Source organism: Platalea leucorodia (assembly GCF_965183815.1).
Source record: "Platalea leucorodia genome assembly, chromosome: Z".
In the NCBI taxonomy this organism is placed as follows: domain Eukaryota; kingdom Metazoa; phylum Chordata; class Aves; order Pelecaniformes; family Threskiornithidae; genus Platalea; species Platalea leucorodia.
Window position 1 is genome coordinate 24,147,856 of NC_138858.1, and position 27,022 is coordinate 24,174,877.

The following is a 27,022-nucleotide window of genomic DNA, read 5'->3' on the forward strand; positions in this document are numbered from 1 at the left end:
GGAGATTTATTTTCTGCTGAATTACAGAAGGGTGGGGTCAGGCAGAAAGAAAAGTAGGCATCCAACAGTAAAGGTACCGTTATTATCAATATAATCCATTTAGGAATTAATGCACCCAGGAGGATAATTGCCCTTCTAACTCACACTTACAGGCACCATAATCCTTTCCAACATGTTAGTGTATATATATCAACTACATGGAGTACAGATAGACAAAAGTAGCCTCATCAGCTGCTCTTCAGCCTGAACAGGTAATAGCTTTTGATTGTGTTAATCTGTTAGTTTGCTGTACAACTTATCAGCTCTCTAATCTATTTTTGACCAAGAAATGGGTGTTCTTGGACTACTGTGAACTGACTGCTGTGCAAATCAGGGTACAGATACTTTGAGAAATACATGTTGTCTTGAGTTTGACGAAGCCAGGTTTGTACATAACAATATTAAAAATTCAGAAAGTAAATTTAACATAGTCTTTAAAGAAAGGAATAATAATCTGGGAATTTTAATTTAATTCTGTGCTTTACAACAGGCTTCCTGAATGATGTCAATTAAGCACCTAGTTTTTCTGCACCTCATTTTCCTTATCTATAAAACAGGGATGGCATCTAGTCCCTACAACACAGCAACACAGAAACACTGTGGAATTAATAATTTAAGTTGCCTTAAGATAAGGAGGCAGTATTGTTAGCATTTAAGTAACTATGGCTGTTGATGAATAATCATTCCAAGAATAAAATCATGTTTTAAAACAGTATAATCCCCCAAAATCAGAGACTTCCCAGATGGAAGACACTACCTCAGAGTGGGAGAGTAGATCATTTGAGTGTTCCTCATCCACTTCAGCTCAAGTCTGACACTATAACTATAGTGAAATTTACCTGATTTTGCACTGAATGGACAAGGAGGAATCACATGATGTATTTCATTAGCTCCATTCAGGAGAATACATCCTAACCAACTGCTGCAACTGTCTGATCACCACCTAATACTAACAGCCAACAGTTCCCTCTGCTGCTTCTATTATGTGTATGGTTTGGGCAAACCAGAAAATGTACCTTCAAATCACAACATAAACTCTGACTTAGTAACAGTCTGCTATTTAAACCATGCTCTTACCAATGTAGTTCTTTGACATTGCCACTTCTCTTATTTCAATGTGCACAGAACCTCTTGGAATTTGAATCACTTCCATATAACCTGTAAGACAAAGGTAAATTTTATTTGTTGTTGTTCACGTTAATCAATATTAGTCATGAAACTAACCATTAATAAATTATTTACTACTAAAAATTAGTATGAGATATGGGATACAAATGTACTTGAGCATTTTCTTTCATGTGATACAAAGGAAAACTCTTTAAATTGGGTACAAAAATTCGAAAGTGATAGCAAGAACTTACCACGTAGTAAGGAATTCCTTTTTTTAAGTGCTAATAAAGTCTTTTCAACAGCGTATCACAAGTAATTAACGTATAAAATGACCTTAGGATCACAGGATAATTCAGGTTGGAGAGGACCTCAGATAGTCATTTAGTTCAACTTCCTGCTACAAGCAGGGTCAGCTACGAGATCAGACCAAGTTACTCAGTGCTTTATCCCTCTGGGTCGTGAAAAACTCCAAAGACGGAAACTGTACAACATTTCTGGGCAACTTGATCCACTGGACTGTCCACCTGGGGAAAAACTTTTTCTTTCCATTCAGTCAGCACCTGTCTTGTTTCAATGTATAGGCATTGTTGCTTCTCCCACCATGTACGCACCACTGTGAAGAGCCTGGCTCTGTCTTCTCCATAACCTCCTCATAGGTATTGGAAGGCCGATACTAGGTTCCCCAAAACTCACTCTTCTCCAGGCTAAGTAAGCCCAGTTCTCTCAGGCGTTTCTCACAGAGGGGCAAGTGCTCCAGACCCCAGTAATCTTAGTGGACCCTCACTGAACTGAACTCTCCAGTGCATCAATCCTTTTCTGTATTCGGGAGCCCCAAACTGGTGACACTAAGATTGCAACACTAATCTTGTCTGTTTTGAGCTAAGCTTTAAACTAATTGCCCACATACATTTCCTGCGTTCTTAATAAGATGAACTTAAGAGACATTTCTGGATTCTTTCTATTCTAAAATTCCATGTATGACTAAATATCAGATTCTACCATACACATTAAAACCATACACAACATTACTCTTCCTATACCATCATAACTAAATAATAACACCCCACACACACTTCTTTTTAAGTGCATTAAAGGCCATGAGAACTAAGTATTCAGTACTGAAACATATTATTGTATTTGACATAAATCCACACTAATACAGAAGAAGGAAACAACGAGACAAAAGGAGTCAAAGTGAATGACCAGCAGCAATGCCATGCTGGAAATCAATGCAGCACTGTTATTTGCCAAAGAGTCATCTAAATGCATTGTGCAATAGATGGACATATATGAGCATACCTCCTCTGGGCAATGAATCATTGAAGAAACCTTCAATGGCTTCACATGTACTCCCATCTCCTCCACAAACACGGCATCTATCTTCCTTCGCGTCAGACCCCAAAATATTATCACAACCTACATGCTGAGAACAGATAAGAACAAGTATTTTAACAGGATGATGGTCTTGCACAATCTTCATAGCTTTTTTGAAGTTTCTCTCAAGCTTGAGATATTCAGTTCCTCTTTTTATCTGCTCTGTTTTTGATAGCTGTTACTGTAAGTGGGTTTTCACTTACCAGAGAAAGAAAATAAAAAAGGAGAACAATCCACATTTTGGGTTGTTACCAAATCCTGATTAATAAGTACTTTGTATTTCTACTGAGACTTTCAGGAAGGGATCTCACAGCATTTTACAAACAATGTAATTATTACAGTTATCAATAAATGATTAGTGATGGTTTTATTTAATATTACAACAGCTGTGTTCCATCTATATTGCTTTGTTAAGGTAAACATTTGCTGTGTGTTCCTTAAACATTTATGCAGCATAAATAGCATTATTGTTCCCAAAGGCATTTACAGCTTCATAGACCATATTTCTACATTCTCCAGGCAAAACTTGCAATTATTTTCCTAAGTCTGAATGTAAAGTGTAAATGACTTCACTGTAAGAATGAATGCAGAATGAAACTTAGTGAAAGGCTGAATTACATGCTGTATTAGACAGGATTCAAAAGCCTTTGGAAAAAAGAGTTGTGTATAACTGATCACAAAAAGTGCATTACATTTCTGATTATCTACTTGAGAAACCTATGTACAGTGAACAATGATTAACTCCCTTGTAACTTATTGATTCAACCCTATTACAAAGCTAATGAAAAAGAGACAGATGGATCCTTAAAAAAAAAAGAAAACAACAGAGAATGAACAAGTAGGATGTAAGCAGAATGAGCATTGCAGCTTGCCAATTTTTTCTGGGATTTATACAAATAAGGAGGCAGCTACATAACTTTGTTTACTGTCTAGCAATATTATCTACCACCTTGTAAACAGGTAATACATAGGTCATAAGAGAAGTTAAAAATACTCCAAATAATTGACAAAATAGTATTATTCTAACCATTTACATTTCGACTTTCTGATTCACCAAGAAGACAGAAGCTCAACTCTATTACATAGCTCATTCTCAACCAGATATTTAGTCTGATTGTTATTTTTAAAAGATATCTCAAAACTACTAAAATCTTCTTATGTATAAAGTACACCAGAATTCCACAGGTTATTTCTTGTGGGCTTTTTTTTGTTAGTTTACTACTACATGGCAAATACTTTTGATCATGTTATTCAATAAATATACATCTTCAGCCCTCAGTTTATCAAAGAACTTAAGCATCGGGTTAAGCTTTAGTTATGTTAGTGGTTTCAATGAAATCAAATCATTTTTAGAGTCACCAGCACTGTCCAGATGCCTAGACTTCAGTACATAATTAAACGCTTTGCTAAACTGAAGAAGCAGTGGGATGTATATAACCAAAAATATGGCACAGACCTCCAATCCTACTCAAATTCATGTAATGCAGCTCCACAGAAATCTTACAAGATAATCAGAATTTTAGTAAATGGCAAATACTTGCATCATTATACACTTTTTCCTGGAACTACAGAATAATAGTGACAACTTTCTGTCTGAATTACATTAATAGCAATATTGTTTGCAACAGGATGAACTAGTCAGAGAGAAACAGATTAATATGTTCACATTTTACTGTTTTTCAGCCAGAGTGGTGTTCTAATTGGAATGATGGAACAGGCCTTGGAACAGTGCAAGGAATCTGTTCATCTCCTGTTGCCCTTTCCACCGATTCTTCAACAGAAACCATAAAGCAAGAAAAAAGAAGACAAAATGAAGGCTTCTATGAATGTCTGTGAGAAGCTACTGAAATGCAAATGATTTGTCCAATTTACGCAATACCTTTTTTATCTTTTTGTCTCAATCTTACTCTTTCATTAACAACTTGACCTGTCAACACTCCCATTTCATATAAGTAACAAACAAGTACTGTAATTAAATGTAGGAGATAGCAGCCACAACAAAGTAATCCATAAGTACTTTATAAAACATTTGTAACCTTGCATTCTCCATTGATACAGATATCCAGTGAATCAGCATTGCACTGAGTCCCATCTATTACTGCAGGAGCACGTTCAGTGTAAAAATTATAACCTTCAGCCAAGCAGTTTAATGCACATGGTTTAACCCCACCTGGACAACAAAAATGAATGAAAAAAAAAACCAACAGAAATCTTGAAAAGTTAACATTACTTAAAAATATATATGCATAAACAGATCTGAAATTTATAATCTTAACTCATACCTGACACATACAACGTATACACTTTATTTAACTTCCCTTTATTGATTTCTCTACTTGACTCTTCTTTCTTGCAAAAAAGATTATTTCGCATAGTAAGATATGGCAAGGTTGGCTGGCTCCATAACGATTCCATTATGTTAATACAACCCTAATGATTATTGAACAATTTAAAAAAATAAGGATACCACTTCACCATTAGAAAAACAAGAATTACAAAAGAATGTAGTGCTAGAAGTATATCAGGGTAAATTTCAAAACCGAGATCAGACTATTTCCATTAGAAATTTAGTCCTATCGAATTACACTACAGCTCAGACCACGTGATCACAATGGTCATTTTAGGCTTTTAATCTGAAAAACTGAGAGTAAAACCATTCAAGTCAATAAAATACAAAAACACTTATTCACTTCGGGTTTAAAACAGGCAAAAACAAAATAATAAAAGGGCAACCTACGAACTTTGAACAATGACAGAAACATAACGAAACTTTATAATTGTCTCAAAGAGAAAAAGAAATTACAACCCTCTTCCCTGCTGCAAAATATCCTTTTATTGCACAGGACAATCATTTATAATGCAATTAGTGATGTAGTCTTTAGAGACTCTCATAACGCTTTTACTTCTTTCTCCTTTTCCTAATATTCTGGCCTTAGGAAAGGAAAACTTACTGAGCTCATCACTGTAGCATGAAAGGCACTTACAGATCACCTATGGAATCTCTAATTCTATTGCCACTACAGGTGGAGGTGGTCTCCATATTTTTAAAGTGGAGTCCCTACAATGATGCTCCCCTTCGCTGTAAAATAAAACTCTACCGAATAGAGACGGCTCTTCTGCAACATTTTCAGCAATTGACAAAAGTACAAGCTTAGCAAACTTAGCTCATTATATTTTAATTAAAACATTCTATTTACAAACATTACGCTCTATGTAACATTTATATAATTTTGAAGACTTCACATATGATAACATTTTTGCAAAGCTAACCATTACCTCCAGTGTAGGGTTTCCAGTTATAATACTTTCCCCGGAAAGGCATATTGTCAAAATCTGCACATTGCTTTTCTCGAAAATCACGGGCCCCTGAAGGACATAGCTAAAACAATAAAGACAAAAAAAGGTTAATTTCATAAGTTAATTTCATAAGGAAATGGTTATATGCTTATCTTGCAAACACAATCATGCAAGAGAGTAGGATGTAGTTGCCTGCTTTATCTTGTGGCTCTGATTCTGAAACTAACTTTATTGCTTTACACTTGAAGTGTCTATTTTGCAATGTTAGGCTGGCATGAAGTAACTGAAGTAATCTAAACAAAGGTAAGTGTTACACAACAGTTCCCACAAAACTGGACAATCAGAATCACATCAAACTATGCTTCATAATCAATCCATCAGCTACCTCCTTATAAACACACATTAAAAACAACTGAAAACATTAAAACAAAATCTTTTTGGTAAGAGCTGCAGGCTCAGTTACACTGTACTAAGCAGCTGTACTGAGACATGTTATTAAGGCATCAATAAAAAAATTAACACACTTTCTAGAGGGTTGTATCACCTCTGCGTACTTGTAGCCTTGACAAAAGCATTGTGTTAAGGCCGAGAATAAAAATACATAACATGTTTGGCTCTGATTTTTACCAGTCTCCAAGTGTGAAGAAATAAAAACTGCTCTCATTTAAATTTTCATTACTTTGCATTACCAATTACAAAACTGTAAAGTATCTTTTTCACTTGGAATAAGGGTAGATGTAAGTGAAATTCATCTTGGAAAAAATGACAGGAGAAACAGAATTCTTAGTTATTTCTCACATTTTTCATCAGCGGGTTCAAAAGAATAATGACAACTAATCTTGAATACACCCAGAATTTAGATAGCACATTAAACATTGTTACCAATGTTTAAGTACCTGCTGAAATTGCAAGCTTCATCAGGCAAAGTATTTGAAATATAGACTAAAATCATTTTTAGGCTGAAAAAGTATTTGTTTGACAGAAATCAGAGGTGTTAATAAATATTACTATTTTATGAGCAATGAAAGAATTCATTTTATGGCAGTTTTACTTGTCTTCTTATGTATCTAAGCCAGTTAGCATGTTCAGGAATCTGAAATGCATTCAAGTGAAAGGGTCTCTATAAACATGGACAATAAAAATTTACTGCATAATGCAAATATTAACATAATAATTATGATTCTCAGTATACATTAATCAAGCTCTTATAACAGCCAGCCCATTGCAATATGATTCAGAAACTAGAAAATTTTTCTCCAATTTTGAAACCATTGAGATATAAATTAAAATAGTGGACATCAGACAGTATTTAAATTGTAAATTTTCTCTATAAATCACTTTATTATCTCCTGCTAATTAAAAATACATTTTTGAATATAATACATTTACCGGTGGAAAAAAGTAGTACTTTCATTCAATAATCCTTCAGAAGATAACAGTGAGAATAAAAAATCACTATGTAAATAAAATAAGAATTTTTAAAAGGTTTTTAATAGTAACACAAATTAAATTTGCCTCTTTGCATCATATTCTCCAAGCAGTAAAAGGATCAGTCTTGACCCACCTCAAAGCTTGAGTCTGAATCTCTCGGATACTTGTCACTGCACCCTATTCTTCAGTCCCACTCACTTAGGTACTAATCTACATGGCTGGTATTTTAACCGCACCAAGTTCCCCTTACAAGTTAATTAAATCATACTCCCTAATGAAATCCTTTTTCTAACTAGTTATACTAGGACAAAAGAATAAAATATGAAGACTAGTAAAGAAGGATCAAGACTTCCGTATTTATACTCTTAAAAAATTCTCGCAATCTGATCTTTGAGATGTAGTCTTACTTCTCTTGTTTGATGGTGATCTTCAACATCACTTCATAAACGATCTGGATAATGGGGAAGAGTATACCCTCAAAAAGTTTGCAAATAGAATAGGGAGGAGTAGTTGATATGGCAGAAGGTTGTGCTGCCATCCAGACGGACCTTGACAGCCTGGAAAAATGGGCCCACAGGAACCTCATGAAGTTCAACAAGAAGTGCCAACTCCTGCACCTGGGGAGGAACAACCCCATGCATGGGGCCAACAAGCTGGAAGCAAGCTTTGCAGAAAAGGCCCTGCGGGACATGGTGGACACCAAGTTGAACATCAGCCAGCAAGGTGCTCTTGTGGTAAAGGCGGCTAATGGTATCCTGGGCTGCAATAGGAGTGTCAACAGAAGTCCAGGGAGGTGATCCTTCCCCTCTACTCAGCACTGGTGGGTCACACCTACAGTACTGTGTCCAGTTCTGGGCTCCTCAGTACAAGAGAGACACGGCCATACTGGAGAGAGCCCAAGGAAGGGCCACAAAGGGCCTGGAGCATGTCTCATATGAGAAAAGGCTGAGCGAGCTGGGACTGTTCAGCCTGGAGAAAAGAAGGCTCTCTTCTCCAGGGAAGAAGAGAAGGGGGATCTCATCAAAATATACAAATATACAAATGTTTGAAGGGAGGGGGAAAGAGGATGGAGCCCGGCTCTTTCCAGTGGTGCCCAGTGATGGGACCGGAGGCAATGGGCACAAATGGAAACACAGGTTCCTCCTGAACATCACGAAACATTCTTTTACTCTGAGGGTGACTCATTCTTTTACTCTGAGGGTGACTCATTCTTTTATTCTGAGGGTGACTGAGCACTTGTACAGGTTGTCCAAAGAGGTGGTGGAATCTCCCTCCTTGGAGATATTCAAAGGCCGTCTGGACACAGTCCTGGGTGACCTGTTCAAGGTTTGAATAAGGGGACTGTACAAGATGATTTCCAGAGGTCCTCTTGTAAGCAAAGCAAACTCTTTCTTTCCCCCTATTACATATCGATTCAGTTCTTGCCACAGTTTAAACTGCTAAAATCACTGTTTGTATCCTCTTTTCTCCTTGAACACAGCTCTGGCAGTCTGACAGAAAACCTGCTATACACAAGTATGCGTAGCCTGCAATCTCACTGCTGACAAGAAGAGTAGAAAAGGCTGGGAATACGTGGGAGCAGCTAAAGGAACTGTGGAAGCAAAGCCTCTCATACAATGCCCCTGCTTTCGTGATATTTTATCTGGTTTTGGTAGTCCTGCAGATTAAATCCTGGTTTTGTATACTGCAAGTACTGTTAAATTAAGTTCACAAACTAATATACCAATGGTTATCAAAGCTTCTACATCACCCAGAGTCTTTGGTTCTAAAAATGCAAATCCATCAATCCACAGGCGCATTTGGTGACCTTTGCAATAAAATAAGTTTCCATTTTAGTGGCTAAGTCCTCTCAGTGAATACTGACAGATGCTATCCCTCATCTCAGGGTCTTGCTCTTTGTTCAAATCATCAGTTTGAATCCAGCTTTCAGGTGGATTCAGTAAAGTTTTCAGGCAGTCCTTCTGAAGACTGCAGTTACCAAATGATAGCCTGAAACCTGCAACATTCTGTAATCTGAAGCATAAAATGCAACTTGTAAATTTGTTGTTGATGTTGTTGCATAATTTTCCTGTCTTTTTTAGTATCACACTAATACCTGAGAGGAAGTAAAATTAAAGGCTATGACCTCAAGAAATGCATTCAAAATCATGCTTGACAAACGTAACCTGTGGGGCAAGAGGTGGACATTGTCTGTCTGGATTTCTCCAAGGTTTTCGATATGGTTTCCCACAGCCTCCTCCTAGAGAAACTGATCTGTTATGGTCTAGACAAGTGGTCCATGGGGTGGGTGGGGAACTAGCTGACAGGCTGCACCCAGAGGGTGGTGATAAATAGGATCATAGAATCGTTAAGATGGGAAAAGACCCTTAAGATCATCAAGTCCAACTGTTAACCTAACACTGCCAAGTCCACCGCTAAACCATGTTCCTAAGCACCACATCTACCCATCTTTTAAATACCTCCAGGGATGGGGACCCAACCACTTCCCTAGGCAGCCTGTTCCAATGCCTGACTAGCTCCTTTTCAAACTGGCAATCCGTCACAAGTCGGGTCCCCCAGGGATCAATACTGGGCTCAACGCTATTCAATGTCTTCCTAAGTGATCTGGATGATGGGATCAAGTGTACACTGATGAAGTTTGCAGATGACACCAAACTGAGTGGGGAAGTGGACACTTCAGAAGGGAGAGTCACCCTGCAGGAAGATCTGGATAGGCTGGAAGAGTGGGCTAACAAGAACCTTATGAAGTTCAACAAGGACAAGTGTAAGGTCTTCACCTGGGAAAACATAATCCAGGAGTGCAGCTCAGACTGGGATCCACCTGGCTAGAGAGCAGCTCCATGGAGAGGGACCTGGGGGTCCTGGTGGACAGGAAGCTCAACATGAGTGAACAGTGTGCTGCTGCGGCAAAGAAGGCCAACGGGATGCTGGGTTGCATCAACCAGGGCAACATCAGCAGAGATAAAGAAGTCATTATCCCACTCTACTCGGCACTTGTCAGGCCACACCTGGAATGCTGTGTACAGTTCTGGTCCCCGTTACACAAAAAAGATGTGGACAGGCTGGAGGGGGTCCAGAGAAGAGCCACCAAGATGATCAAGGGTCTGGGAAGCCTGCCGTATGAGGACAGACTGAGAGAGCTGGGTTTGTTCAGCCTTGAGAAAAGAAGGCTTGGGGAAGACCTTATCACCGTGTTCCAGTATTTAAAGGGTGGCTACAAAGAAGATGGACACTCCCCTTTCACAGAGAGTCACATGGAAAAGACAAGGGGTAATGGGTACAAGTTACTCCTGGGGAGATCCCGATTGGACACGAGAGGTAAATTTTTCACAATGAGAACAGTTAACCATTGGAATAATCTCCCCAGGGAAGTGGTTGACTCCGCTACACTGAACACGTTTTAAGACTCAGCTTGACAGGGTGCTGGGCCATCTCATCTAGGCCATGCTTTTGCCAAGGAAGTTTAGACCAGATGATCCTTGAGTTCCCTTCCAACTTGGTATTCTATGATTCTATGAAAATCATAGGTATAGAAATGCAAAATCATTACTGCAAGGTAAGCTACAATATGCATTTACAAAATAGCTCTTTGGCACTGTCTCTTTATGTATGTACTCTTTCCCCAAAGTAAATGTGCAATAACTGCTTCTCTTTATTTGGTAAGATATTTCACTTTTTTCATACAGTTACAGTACATGGATAATTCTTGTTAAGCAACAGGCTGCTTGTGTTTCCAAATGCTCTTTTAGGAGACTGCAAGTTGTAAGGTAGGAAGCTAACAAGTGTGTAAGAAGAAGGTCCTGAGAAGATGATGATGAAATAATTAAAATTTTGAGTTTAAAAAAGCGATGACTTTAATAAGAATACAAAAAAATTTAAGACTGAAGCAAAAATAAATCTAAGTCTTAACAAATCATTTAACCAACATAGACAGGACGCCAAACATCTTATCTCACAGAAATCTCTTTATCTTGGGGGTTAAAGTTAGTTCAGTAATTGAACTCATTGTGTTTCCTGGTAACAAAGGGCTATACTACACCTCACAGAAGATGAGAAACTCAGCCAGAGGGGTGAGAGTTGAAACTCAGGTACTGTTCCAAGACATAGCTCCTCACAGGAATGCATTTTAGAAAAAATACTCTATTAAAATTATGAAAGCAATGAACAATATCTGTGAATGTATGTATAATGGAAGGAACCAATAAAAACCATTTGCCTACATTCTATTAAGAGAAAAGTCTGAAGAACAACAATCTTTTAAAGGTATGTATACACACGTACTTTTATATAGATAAACCATTCACAGGACTTGTAAGCAAAATATGTTCCTTATATATAAAAAATTAGGAGGCTTTTACAGTTTTAGATGCATATCAAATTAAGCTTCACACCCTATACATATTTTAAGTCAGACAATGAGTTACTTTAACTGAGTAATTATGTGCTTTGCAATTCTATTAGCATAATTTTTTAAAATTCAAAATACTTTGGTTGGAAAAACACATCTATTTTTGTTAGGCATAGTGTGGTTGGTGGTAGAAAATAAGTTTCTGATGAGTATGTTCTTTCTACCACCCTTTTGTTTCCAGAACTCACTAGCTAATGTTCTTTTCTGCTGATCTCAATGTTTCCATTAGCAGATGCCTTCTGAATTAAGAAGTCATATATGGCTTTGGAAGTGTTTGATGAGAAATAAGCCTAGTAGGAGTGTGTGCACTGTTTCCAAAGAATTAAAATGGTCAAAGGAAAGGGCAACAGAACTAACTCATCTCTGAAAGAAAAATGAAGTCAAAATGAGGGTTTTTTTGGTTTATGAATAGTAGGAGCTTTAGGGAGTGCTATGTTGAAAACTACAGATGGGTAATGAATGTTGACTCTGCAAAATAAACTTCAACAGAAAAGATGTACAAACAACACATTTTTCATAAAAACAATGACAGATTTGCATGCTCTTAACGCTTACATTAATCAAACATACCATTCCATTAAAAATGTCAAGCACTAAGGACTACCATAAATCTTGAAACAAAATCTACTAGTCTCAGCAATTCTTAGTTATTTAGAACCCTAAATATTACTATAAAAGAAATAGACTACAATCATCAAAAGCATTAAGGCAGTAAATTTAAACTTCTGTAAGAACCAACATGTTTATGCACTGGAAAACCATACCCAAAAAATATCCTAAAAAATTGATTCACAGTCAAACTGTAAGAATGGCATTTCCAAATTGCCTGGCTTAAGTCTGCAATTGTTCAAGACTTGTTTTTAAGACCTAGACAATGAAATGCAAAGTTTGCTTTCCAATATCTTGTTTAAATTATTGACTGAAATCTGAGTATAGGTAGGGAATGAACATTTTGGAATAGAGGACTATAATTTTAAAAGATTTTGATAAATTGGAGCAGTGGTTTGAAATAAAGCAATGGATGCAAATTACTACACTTGAGTAAGAACAATCAACTGTGCAAGCACAAGCTGAGGAATGTGCTTCCTAAACTTCCTAAACAGGAGCTCTTAAGAAAGGGATTTGGGCATTATAGATCAACACAGACTAAATAAATATTGTCAATCCTGTAAGAAAAATTAACACAATACTGAAATGAGTAAACAGAATCCCATCACTAAGATGACACACTAAGTTCGAAGTTATACTTATCTCTGACAGGTCTCAGCTAGAATCTTGTGCAGAGGTGTGGGCACCATGCTTCAAGAAGATGTGCACTACTGGGATCCCAAAGACTATTAACACAGAGACTGTCTAGTATAAAGAAGACTAAGAAGAGACATGATAGTATTCCGCAAACACAGGAAAGGCTCTCATAGAGGGAATATTATCAGCTGTTTTCTTACTGGGGAAAGAGTAAGTAAGGGTCTTAAAAGATGGGAAAACATACACTATATTTTATGAAAACTGTCTTTATTGTAAGGATATTGAAGAATCGTAATGATATCTCCCAGATTGGAGGGAGGTATTTCAAAACAGGTCAGCTGCCTAACCATCAGTTAAGAACAGTTTAATGACAGTCGATTTTGCCTTTGAGCAAGGGAATAGCCTGAATGGCCTCCTCAGATACCTTCTAGGTGTTCCTTCTGTGACCCTATAAGCTTCCTCTGAGTAATAAACAAATAAAGAGAGAACAAGGGAAGCAAAACCAACTAAGAAGAAAACTGTCTGAAAAGTGTCTGACAATAAGAAATAACATGATAAGAATAAAACAAATCCTAGCAACATTTCAACGGTATAATAGGTAGTTATGATACTATTGTTAATAATAAAAAAGCATTAAAAATGTTGTATATTTGTGAGGGAGCAGGATTACATATTATGTAAACTTTATTGTATACTAGCTACTGTGGCAGATGCTAAATAATATCTATTGGAAATAAACATTTCAAATAAGAATGCCTGGACAATTACCTCACAAGAGTCCTCAGAGAGTTAAGGGAAGAGGGTTTCAGTGTGCCAATGTGAATTTTTTAACAAGTGTTAGACTCTGTGTACAAACTGAAACAGTGCTAATGTAAAAACGTCATTATTTGAAAACGAGAAATAGAATATTCTAGGTTACAGTTTGCCTGATATCAACCCCAGATAAACAGAAAAGTTGACAGACGTGACTGATGATACAAGTTTAAAAGAAATAAAAATAATAATACAAATCAGTATTTTGTATAAGAATAAGTTTTATCAACTAAAACTTTTTACAGTTCCTGGTTAAATTAAAAGGATAAGGGAATATGCTTAGATTTTGAGAAGGCACTTAGCTTAGTAGCACACAACATCCTGACTGAAAAAAAACCCAGAAACAAACCTGCACTAGTTCAGTAAAGCACACATTAAATTTATTAAATATTGACTGACATTTCAAGAGACAGATTTCAATAAGGAATCATCACTTGGTGAATTTGTAGGTGAATTTCCTATCAGCTGTAAGAATAAGAAACACACTCAGTGTTACTCAACACTTTCGTCTGTGAATTGGAACTATGAAAAAATTTCTTGCTTATGAAGTCTTCCAATTACAAAAAGACTGTCTGAGTGTAAATGAAGAGGAAGGTAAATTAATTATAGCAGATCATCTGATAAGCTGGATCCATTAAAATGAAAATTGCACAAAGACAGCCAAGCACAAAGATAAAAATTAAAAAAAAAAAGATGGTCAAAGTTTCAGAATGCTGCACTGTAATTGGGAAGGTTGTATGACTGAAAAGTTTTACAGCTCCTACTGGACAAGCAGCTCAGCTTCAGTTTCTATTACAACACTGTGACCAAAAGGCCTAACACACTTCTTGGCTGTGTGAACAGAGCAGCTGTGATTAGCAGTAGGAAAGTAATTTTTAATTTGGAAATCTGTAGCACTGTCTAATAATGAGAATAACCTCCACAGAGAAATTTGCAGAACTAATACTTATGATAATTAGCAACAATAATAAAAACAAGTTTCTTCCTAGGAATCAGCATATTAACTATTGTATTTCTTCCTGAAATACATCAAAAGATAAACAGGTGAAACAACAATTTAGGTTTACTGTTACGAACTTTCTTGGTTTAAGAAGAAAAGTAAGATGAATTTGAAGCTAAAATAACATGAAATCCTGTTTATGTTTGTAGTGCTACTGACCTGGAAACTTACCAGTGAACTTCTTTATCGGTGTGTACTTTTTTTGGAGGCCTTAATGCAAAGGCACCAGTTGGGCATCCCATTGAGACAAGGATCCTAACATCTAGCAGAATATGTAGGGTGCCTGCAATATATAAGTGCCCTACAGGACTGTTTGCCAATAAAATGCAGAATTCACAGCTTTTCTGAACTGGGAAAAAATGCATCCATTGCTGCTAAAATGTGAAACAGACAATTTGACTATACTTCTACAGTGGAACAAAATTTACTTACATCAGTATTACAGGAGCGATACCGCTTCCTTTCTCCAAGACAGTATTTGCCTCCACCTGAAGGCCTGGAAAAACATGTTTTATGTATTAGTATATGTATTATTACAAACACAAGTTCATGAGATATACTAATGCATTATTAGTATAAATACAAGTCCAAGATATATATATTATACAAAAAAATAAAAGTACATGGAAGTTTTAAGGTGAGATTTTAAAATACTTTATTTAGTAAGAACTGGAGCATTGACTTGAATTGGAGCAGATACAAAACAACACAGAGTACTTGAAAATCGTCACTCATATAGTATCCATCTAGTTTGCATAGATCCCAAGCAATACAGTTTAATTGGATTTTGAACATACTAAAAAGGCATTGTTTTTAATTATTTGCTTGCTTTGTAAAATTAGAATGAGAAATGTGCAAACAACCTATGTGATACTTTTTTTTTATCTTCTCATATTACACTTGAAAATATAACACAATGAAGAAACACTGCCTGCTAAATACTGGAGCCAGCAAAGACTGCATTTTCTAGTTCAAGAATCTGATTCTGATTTGAATTAAGCAGTATTAAAACTGAGGAAACTCCAGAGTAAGAAGGTACCTATTAGTGCGAATAAGACATTGGCTCTTAAATTCCCAAACTGTTCAAGAACCTTATCTATCTTCCACAGAGGTCAAATAATGAATTAACACTGACTTAAATGGAAGACTAATCAGACATCAGCTCTTTGGCCCATAACTTGAAAGCAGAAAGGAAAAACACTTGGTGTTTGTTTTATAATAAAGAAATAAAAGAATTTACAATTAACTAAAAAGAAAATCCAATGCTATTTTTCACATTAGAGATACTTAACCAGGCAACACTATCCTTGAATCAAAAGGAATTTTCTTCCTAATGCAGACATACACACCCCCGCCAAATGCATTTGCTTGCTGTACTGTTAAACAATTAAAATTTGATCACCTTTCAACATACCAACCCATGTATGTGGTGACAGGAGCAGTTAAAAAATCTTAGGAAATTACTCATGCTCCAAACAAACATTTCACTAGCATTTTTACACACTGCTGTGAAAAAAATAATGAATTTAATCCATTATTCTCTCAGTAACATAGTCTGACGCGTTATAGATGTATATGGATAATTTTTGCTTTTGAATCCATTCAGTAAGTAGTGCTATTTGCCAAATTCTATAGTTATTGCTAATGATAGGAGGTGAACAGACCACCTTAAGCAGCAGTAAGGTGACATTATGGTGTCTGTCTTGCAGAGCTCAGTGCAAAGCTGATGTACAGCCTGGCTTGCAAAACATGGGTACAAGATACAAAGAACCTAAGTGTACAGAGAGGGGAAGATAAGAAAGGAGAGACAAAAGCCACAAAACGGATTTTCATTAAAGCACAATCACCTAATGTTTTCAAGAAAAAGTGGTCTTAAAAACTAATAATGGTGATGGAAATAGAGATTATGGGACAGGACAAGAACAAAGTAGAGAGTAATAAAACTATCCTTCTGCAAAGACCTATAGCTGTGATGAGGCAACGCGAACAGGGCAAGCAACAACAGAAAAAAAGCAGTGATTCATTCAGCAAAGAACAGCAATGGAAATAAGTAAGCATTCCTCATCTGAGAAGCGCTAGTGACAGAGAGAGGAGCACTTACCTGACAGACCTTCTCTGGAACAGTGCTCAGGACATTGGAAAGCAGACAGATGACAGGACCAGTACAGATACACACAACAGATCAAGCTGTAGTGGAGAAGCTGGCCCTTCTTGAGAGAGAGTAGTTGGACCAATAGGGAGTAGTGGCAAAGAGAGAAGTTGCTGACTTGTTTTAAGAGTCAGTGGAAAGTCACAACTAAGTGTTGGACATGACAGTATATAAATATATTGTGTGTAACATAATATTACAAACTATGGTTTATATGTAAGCAGTTGTATGCAAAAGCTTGGAAATACAGTGTTGGTTTTTTTAATAAGTAACTGGCAATACTTATTTTATATCCTAGACAAGCATTAGAGGTAATATGTCTTAAGGAAGAAATCTATCTAAGGCATAATTTAAATATATTTTGCATGAACAGCAAGTCGCGGAAAGAAAACCATTTTGCTTACTGCTAAATATAAATCCAGCTATCTTTACAGTACATAAAATACATTAAAAATGTTAAAAGTATGCCTAGTGAACTTCTCCTGATTAAGTGTTTCTGTCTGCTATTTTGAAGACAAATGTTGGCAAACTAGCAAAACATTTTTACAGATAACATGTGAAACCACAGTTTTGAGTAATTTCCAAATGTGTCTGTTTGTTGGCTCCGGCTTACTTTAGCTACTTACGCTGGACTGTCACAGTGTCTTATAGACGAGGAGACTCCTCCCCCGCAGGTCCTGCTGCACTCTCCCCATATTGACCATGGACCCCAGCCCCCATCTATGCTCTGGGGCCAAGTGCCAAAAGGTACGCACTCTCCCTGATAACACCACTGAAAGATTTCACAAAAAAACACAAAATTAGCTTCCAGCCTGACAGAGTTATCAGGACAGAAAAATATACGGGTCAAGCAATGACCAATTATAGGCATTAGCATTCTCTGTATAGATAACAAGACTAATATTTTACTTTTTCTAGCCATGTTTAGACATTGGTGAGGGTGTGTGTGATTTGTTAATTGTCTTCACTAAGTCCTGAATTATTGGTTCCTAACACACACCAGAAGTTAAAAGCAAGCTTAAAATAAAGATCATCTTTTTTCTTCCTACATCCTCCTTAATGTTTCACATTAAAGGAACTGCAAGTTGCTTACATTCTTTTAAACACTAAGATTCATTTCTAAGATTAGTTTAGTAAAACACCCTCCACTTGCGATTCATGCGGGGGCTTCATTAAGCAAAATGAAAAATTCACCCCCAGTAGTATTTTTAAGAAAGTATTCCCTTACATTTAAAAAAAAAATCTGGATGAGGTTACAATCGAAGAAGAATTTGTTGCAGTACTTCATTTATACTAACCCTACAGACATAATAAAAGCAGTGCCAAAGCATTAGACATGGTACAGAAAATCATATAATAGTGACTGGCCACTTGTTCAGGGACAGAATGAACATGCGTACTTCACTCATGCAAGCACTTAAAACTTGGCAATATTGTTACTTACATTGGACATACAAAATGACAGACAATTAGTACAAATAGCTAATTGTCAAAATAAGCTTATAATTTCCTTAGTCAGAAATCTTTTTTAAAACATTCAGAAATAATCCTGGAGCCCACAGTTTGATCCACATTCTGGTGTCTACAGCATCACTGAGAATCTGGAGCAGCTCAGTTAGATAACCCTTTCGCACGGAAGACATGGACAGATAGACATATCCCTGTCCACCCATAAGCACTACTGGAAGACTCAGCGTTGACTTTATACTAATAGGTACAGCAAAGCCAAGTTCTCTCTTCTCCCGAGTCCTAAGTCCCAGCAATGTGGGACATATATAAACAAGTAAATACAGCCATTCACAATGACCTGAATTACTCTAGATTTTTCTGAAAGCAACCGAAAAGAGAATTTAACCTTTAGTCATTACCCAGAAAAAAAAAGGAGTTTGATATGAACAAGGATTGTACAGAGTGTTTGTTAAAGAAAATTAATAAAACTCCTTATTTTTAATTAAAAATTTCATTTTTAATAAAAGGTACTTCTAGACTGTCAAACATGTCAGAGTCTAAGTGAGTAGCACTCAAAATGTACATTAAAATGATATATTAATATTACATGTGTAGTTTATCATCAGCAACCATTTAATATATTTCCTTATTATATTATTTCCTTGTTATTTCCACATTAATAAGTGAAACCTGTAGCACTATTTTTCTAGCCACATTCATTCTTGTTTCTTCTCAAAACGTTTTTATCCTCCATGACCTCTTTTTCCTCTGTATGTGCTGTAGTTGTTTTAAAACACACAGCTGTTATAATCCAGCATATTTCTGTTTATAAGCTTCATCCACTATCAATTAGAGAAACAAAAAACAAGCATTAATGAGTCTACAGAAAAGACAAAGCAGACTATTTTAAATCTCAAGTTCAAAATGTGTTGCCTTTTCTACCAGGTCTGGCTGGGACATAGTTTTCATCATAGCAGCCCACACGGTGCTGCATTTTAGGTTTGTGACCAGCATGGATAACACACCAATGTTTTAGCTATTGCTGAACAGTGCTTGCACACCATCAAGGCTTTCTCAGTTTCTCAACCTGCCACCCAAGTGAGCAGGCGGGGCAGGGGGTGTGAGGGGCAAGAGGTTGGGAGGGAACACAGCAGGGACAGCTAACCCAAACTGAACAAAGGGATATCCCATACCCTATAACACCATACTCAGCAGTAAATCTAAGAGTGGGGGTGTTTCCAAAGTAGCCACTGCTCAGAGACTGGCTGGGTAACAGTCTGCTGGTGGGAGGTAGTGAGTGATTGCCTTTGATCTCTTATTCGCTTTTTCTTTCTTTTGCTTTCACTTACTAAACTGTCTATCTCAGCCCATGTGTTTTCCTCACTTTTGCCCTTCTGATTTTCTCCCCCATCCCTGAGGGGGTAGTAATCGAGTGACTGTTTGGGGGCCTAGCTGCTGGATGGGGTCAACCCACCACACCATTCAGAAAAAAAAACCCAAAGACACAAGGTTTCATGGAGTTGTACTGAGGAAAGGAGGATTTATCCTTCTTGGAGTTCTTCTGGGAGTAAATTTACAAATCAGGGGCTTATGTCAATAAGCAGGCATCCATCAGAGGAACATACCCTTCATGCGGAGCTTCTCTTAAATCCAGACTATCGCCAAATGTCTGCATAACGCATAATGCAGTCCGTACAGTGAACTCACATTTTTAGGTAGTATAGATATATCCATATGGCACAGTGTACAGTACGATTATGATGGAGAATGACTTATGTGAATTACACATGAGGGACTAAAATCTTCTGGATTTCTTCTCATTATAGTGATAAATTAAGTCATTGATAATTATTTTATTAGCTAAAGACAATAATCTCCTTGCAGCATTCTATTAAAGATGCCACACAAGTACATGAACAGTTACCTAATGCTAAGGTCAAAAGCTAAAGCTTAATATGCTTCTAAGAGTAAAAATGTATGCTAATTTAATTAAAAATACATTTTATATACTACAAACATGTCAAAGTCAAAGTTAAGAAATGAAAGACAGAAATTAAGAGTTAAAGTTAAACCAACAAGAATACCACATATGTAAAACAGAACATGCAAACCATCCTAACTCTATACTATTATGACTGTATATAATAGGCAGCTGCATTTCACCTGCTTTATTTTTCCAAAGCTGTGTAAAATCCCTGTACTCGTAATTTCCTCTGTCATGCAAACATTGTCTTCCCATTCCCATATTCCCCTGTAAAAACTCCTTAAATGCTGTTTTTTCTTCTCTACTGAAGTTAAATCTGAGGACTTACTGCTCGCTTCGGCATCTCTTCTTAATTTTCTAGTGAAAATTCATCTTTCACCAGAAGCCAGTGATACATAGAATCTCTGTCAGAGTAATCCAAAATGACCAAAATCTTCATTATTTATAATGGGACTGCAGAAATATGCTTTCACCACAAATTATAGCAACCTCATTTGCTATAATGAGGTAAGGACTATTGAGTAACCAGTATATGAAGAAACAAGAGGAGGTGACAGCTATGTTAAAACACCAATCCTTCATGAAAGGTTTAGAACTGAAACGTTAACTCTTCTGTAACACTGAATAAATAACTTTCAATTAGTTCAGCTAGAAAGACAGTGGTGAAGCATTCGAATACGTATACAATGTGCAAAAAACTGTGAATAATGTAAGCAGTCTGAAATTTCTCTTATAGTGATCATTAACAATAAAATAAAACATGATACTGTGGCACATTTGAGATCACTTTTATATGAATATTAGCTGTTTAAACAGAACTAAGATTTACAATAGTATGCTTTTAGAAAACTCACACAGCAAGTACTCTAATATTGAGGAAAATTAATTTCATCTTTTGTAGGAGGAAAAAAAAAGATTAATTCAATTTAAATTTGCCATCTTAATTTTACCAATGTATTTTCAATCGTTGCTTCTACAATCATTTTGTAAGAAAACTTAATGTCCAATAATAACTTAAATTTACCTTATCTTAATGTCCAATGATAACTTAAATCATCACACAATCTAGCTATATAAACTGTCCTTTCACCACACTGTATTTTCACATTTTGCACATTTGCCCCACATTTACATCCCTAGCATAGATCTAAACAATGATGTTAGAAAAGGTTACTTTTTTTATTACTTTAAATTCAAAGACAAAATAAACATCCTATCAGTTTTGTCTTATTGTTTTATATGCACGATTTCCTCATCAGAGTCTTTTTAAAAATCTATCAGTTAGTTTACCTTCACAAACACATCTCTGGGTATACCAGAGAGAAAGTTCATGTATATTTAAAATTATTATGACGAATTAGGAAAAAGTGTACCTTTTTGAACACAGTCGATATGTAAAACCCTGCACCAAAGCATGAACATATTAAAGCTTCAAAACAGAATAGAAGTACAAGTTCCATCAGTAGCAAGAAACCACTCTATTCTCTTTCCCTGTATGCAGAAAACAGCTGAGTAATTTTTATGGAAAACACTCTAAAAACCTTCAGGTGTAGGCAGACACCTACTGTGGAAAATTTCAACCCACAGAGTTTGGCAGGTATATATAAGCAACTGAAAGAAGGTTTTACAATAGAGTGTTAAGCCATTTTAATTGTAGACATCCCTCCCAACTCTGCCAATAAGATATTAATGCACGTTGCATTAAATTTTGCTTTGAGTTAATAGTTACACTGAACTTAAATTAGTGTAACTAAAAGTGGAAACCGACCCTTGAATTATGATGAAGTACTCTGAGATTTTGTTAGGCCTTTAGAGCAGGGAATGTCATTTATTATATATTTGGAGAGAGCCCAGGAAAATAGGGCCTAATTTGGTTGTGGCCTTTAGGTGTGACTACAATATAAATGTAGTAGTAGTAGTAGTAGCAGTAGTACTAGTAGTGGTGGTGATGATGATGATGATAATAATAATAATAATAAAGTGTTATAGAATTGCAACCTATTATTTTCTCCTTAGTGTGTAGCAAAGAGAACTACATATTTGGAAAGCACTCATGTTTTCTGATTTTTTGCTATCAGGAACTATTAATTTACAGGAAACTTTGAAGCTGCAGTTTACAGATACAATTCTCTGCTGTTAACAGGCATGAACAGTCTACCTTTGTAAAACAGTACAGATTCTCTCATTTCCCTCTAAAATCTAATGATGGAACAAGATACTGATGACTGGAAAAAGATGTTTTGTAGAGAACAAACTGATTAAAGCCTCTGGCAAGTGGACACAGTAATAGTGTCTTAAAGCATCTCAACTTGTTCATTGTAGTCTCATGGTTTAAAAAATATAAATTGAGGTAAATTGCTCCTTGTTGTTGACAAGGACTGGTGGTTCCAAAATAAACCTAGACTGTTGATTTAAGAGTAGGGCTTCTAACATTTTCTATTACTCTAATAAAAAGTAACATTTTTGGTAGAATGCAAAGGTCTCTATATTTTCATTGGCTAACTCTAAGCACTCTATTTTTTTAAATGACCCCTTCAATGAATTTATTTAACATGGTTTACCAATATTTCCAAACTCAGCATGGAAAAGCCATCAGAACGATGCTAGGTCAGAGGCCCTGAATGAAGCCGTCAACAAGCGTTAATAAACTGTGACAGCTGCCCAAAAGCTTTCATTCTTTTTGTTTAAACATCAGATTACAAGTCAAAATGCAGTGTAATCTTTTTTGAAACCAGCCCAGCTAGCATGGCAAAAGTCAGAATGAGAATAGATGTCAGTAGTCGTTGTTAGGAAAAAATCCAATCTGGAGCAGTAAATCTTATGGACAGATGCAGCAACTCTCGGACAGATACCGGCAATTGTTTAATATAATAAGCACACTTCACTTTGTACAAGCCTACATAAAAGATATTATATTGAAAAAGGCATATGGAATTAATTTTTTTCCTCCAGTACATGTCCTGTAAATTAATAATTAAAATATTTTTCTCTCCTCTGTAGAGATCTGTATAGATTTTGCCTTGTAATTGACAAACACTGTCTTACTATTCTTAATCTAAAACTAAGTTTCAGAACTTTCTCTGAAACTACGGATAGACAGACATTGTTTTAAAATCCAAATTCATATGTCCAGACAGATACAGCAGCACTAAATTTATCTATTGCAACACTGACTTTCTGTACTTTTCTGTCAGGTAGAAGAGTTTATCAGACTGCACAGCAAAGTCCTTTAAAGCTAAACAGTTATGCAAGTATAACTGAATACTGAAAGAATAATTGAAAGTCAAAACAGAAAGGCCACTGGGAAATATGGGCTTTTAGAAAACCCTTTTATTAAGGCAACATTTTTTTATATGCTTGTATGATTCAGCTTATACGTGAAGGAATAAAGATTTTTTTTAATCTTCTAACAAAATAACAGAGTTCAGGCTCTAGATCTATGTTACACATTTTCAAAGTCCATGCCAGACCTAGAGTTGTAACAGTCCTTTATGGAAGAGTGCCATAAAATTTAATAAAGATTAAACTAAAGAGTTTTTACAAAAATTACTAAAAAATATACAGAGAGTATGAAACAGGGTTTTTTTTAATGATCCAGGCTACAGAATTTTATAGTGATGATAAATGTTTTATTAAATTACATACATAAAATAATTGTGAAATAATTCTGTAGGGTACTTCCGTTAGGATGCAAATGTATTCTGAAATAATAACTCTTTTTTGAACTCTTCTGGTTTCTCGTAAGTACTTTAATTTTCTAGGTTTTTCTTCCTGCAGTCTTTAAACAATAAATTTCTTCTTCAAATAATAAATTATTTGTACTCACCCCCTTTTCAATGCTCCCTGTTTGGCAAAGAGTACCTTCAGCTGCTGGAATGCTGTTGGTAACACAGCGGTTACTTTTGCTGAGGCACCAGAGCTCTCTACACACTTCCTAGGAAAGAAGGCAGAAGCAAGTTGATCAGAATAAAAGCTTAAAATTGCTTCTAGTCCTCATACACACACGTATACACAAACTTGTTTTGAACAGAGACTATTGAGAACTGGGCTGAAGAGAGAAATCTATAGATGGTTGTGAAATACTCTGGAGCAATTTCAAAGCCACCATACCATATTTTACCTAAGAGTATTATGCCAAAAAAATATTTGGACGCATTGAATGTGTTTTTCACACCTGCCATACAAGTAATATTTTATCATTGCCTTTTTCTTCATTAGTGCTTAGTATATACTGGGGTTAGTATATTTCAGTGTTGCTGTAAAAGTAGTCTTCCAATGCGCTGTGTCATCTCCATTACTGTCATTATCTGCCTCAAAATTGCATGGTAAAAGGATACTATTAATTTTTAAATATGAAACAGCAACAATTAGTTTTGTTTCCTTCAGTTAAAACCAAAGTTTCTGAGCTCAGACTACTTGCACTCCTCTTCTGTAATACTTGCTAAAACAGCGCACATGTATATAGTACTAATTGAGCTATGTACTAAAATATTTCCTTTAGGCTTTTTAGATTTCCAGCTGATATTTCATAAATTATTTAGCCTATCCTATTTCCCTATGCTGTCAGTGTTAAACAAACACAGGTTTTCAAATCATCTTTTTTCCTACTGTATTTGGTTTTGCACATTTACTCATTTAAATTAAGCCAGTTCTGTTGACATTGGAGATACATTGTTAAAACTATCTAGGGGTTGAAATTCATAATGTGGGCATGATCCAAACTTGGCTGAACAATGGAAATCTTCATAGTTGCTTCAGTTGCCTTTGGATTTGGCTATGTATGCAGAATGTAATCAGAAGTGTTTTGCTTTTACAGTAAATTACTTACATGATAATCTTTGTTGTATTACTTTGAGATCTGTGTAAGAGTTCACAACCTGCTTATAGATATTTTCTATTTTTAAGTATTTTTTAAAATTTGAAAGATACTCAGATCTTTAAAATGGTCTTATGATAGTCATTACTATTTCATTTTATTTAACTGCTGCTTGAAATCATATCCTACAAATAATCCTTGTATAGATTCTATGGCTGAACCTTGGCACAGAGAGTAAAAAAGAAAAGACAGTGTGAGTAAATTAAAGTTATTAGGTGCATGCCCCCCTGCCCCACCCCAAAGTTCATTGTTTCTCTGAGGAAATCAATGAGTATCTGGCACCTAGGCTATCTTTTCTATACACAGCAACAGGAACAACTGTTAAGTTTTATGCCAAGATTCATGTTTCTTGCATTGTACTGCATATACAAATGGATTTATTTATACATTATTCACTAGCAGCTGCAGTAACAGTTCAACAATACAAGCTTTTCTTGAATAATGCAAAATTCTTTTCCAAGTTTAAAATCAGCCAGTGCCATTCTTGCAGGATTGTTAATACAGTGTATTTAGTTTCATGACTGGCAGAAGCAAGGTATCTTTTAAAAAATCCATTAAATATACCATATTAGAATGGTCTGCAATGATGAGGAATAAGTACTGATGAGTTCTGGAGTTTCCATCCAATTTTTGACAATTAGGCCTAAACTATTTCTTCCTATTTAGTGGGTGGCTCTATGAAAACTTAAGCACATTGTTGAGCCTCTTCTTAGGAGAAATATTGCCACTTGTAAAAGGATACCTGCAGCCAGTGTAAAACTATCTTACTTTTCAGATTAGAATTTTTCATTGAATAAATGCAAACAGTATAAATATTTAGTTACTTAAATCTCTGAATAACACACTTGCTTTTGCCACTCAGCTGATAAAATTTTCAGATTAAGATACAAACCCACAAATAAAGATATGGTTTAAAATACTAAATAGAACAGGGAAAGAACAGAAGATACATCACAAAGATTCTTGAAAAATCTAACTAGATTACAAATTTCACATCCACTAAGGTGCTAAAATTCAACACTAAATCAAATTCACATCTAAATCAACCATGTATCCAAACTTCAATACAGTCTGGATTTCAAAATGAAAACCTAAAATTGGTTCCTTTCAGACACAGTATGAGGTGCTCCCATCATAATTCTGCCTTATTTAATTTTACATTTAATTTACCTTCTCATTTTGTTGAGCAAAATTAGTGTAATTTACTTGCTTATGTTTCATGTATGGTTTACATTGTCAAATCATAACTAAAACTGTCAGATTGTGACGATTCTACTTGTGACCTTGTGTTTATTTTGCATCTGATCAAGTTCAAATGTTTAAATTAATAGCTGTGCTGACTTTGTGATGTTTGGTTCAATGTTCTGAAAAGCCAAAAATTCAATTGCATTAAGAAACAAAGATTTCAACTATTCCAATATAGACAGAAGCAAAAAAATCAGATCTGGATAACAGTCTGGAATTTGAAAACATCTATGCTCTCTTGGAAGCACAAAATCAGTTTATCCCCTGTAAAAGAAAGGGAAGGAAGTGGAGCAAGAGGCCCCCTTGGCTCAACCACGAGCTCCTGGGTCTGCTTAAAACCAAGAGAGATGCATACCAGAGGTGGAGAAGTGGAAGATTGTCCACTGAGAACTACACGGGCATTGCCAGAGTGTGCAGAGATGCAGTTAGAAAGGCAAAAGCTCAACTTGAATTGGAACTGGACAGAGACGTCAAAAATAACAAGAAAGGGTTCTTCCGGTATGTAAATTGCAAGCGGAAACAGAAGGAAAACATAGGCCCACTATTAAACAGTAGAGGTGAATCACCAACAATGCTGAAAAGGCAGAGGTTCTCAACACCTT

General features: G+C 35.9%; 1 protein-coding gene across 1 annotated transcript in view; it reads right to left on the bottom strand.

The window, feature by feature from the left end:
• The window catches only part of ADAMTS6 (ADAM metallopeptidase with thrombospondin type 1 motif 6), a gene marked incomplete at both ends in the record, with an annotated part of 152,447 nt that overhangs the window by 34,880 nt on the left and 90,545 nt on the right, over positions 1 to 27,022 (bottom strand). The window contains 7 exons of the mRNA XM_082337589.1: positions 1,117 to 1,197; positions 2,449 to 2,572; positions 4,560 to 4,693; positions 5,800 to 5,902; positions 15,150 to 15,213; positions 17,493 to 17,638; positions 24,126 to 24,233. Coding sequence (XP_082193715.1) covers positions 1,117 to 1,197; positions 2,449 to 2,572; positions 4,560 to 4,693; positions 5,800 to 5,902; positions 15,150 to 15,213; positions 17,493 to 17,638; positions 24,126 to 24,233 — 760 coding nt within the window. The remainder of the gene's footprint in view (positions 1 to 1,116; positions 1,198 to 2,448; positions 2,573 to 4,559; positions 4,694 to 5,799; positions 5,903 to 15,149; positions 15,214 to 17,492; positions 17,639 to 24,125; positions 24,234 to 27,022) is intronic.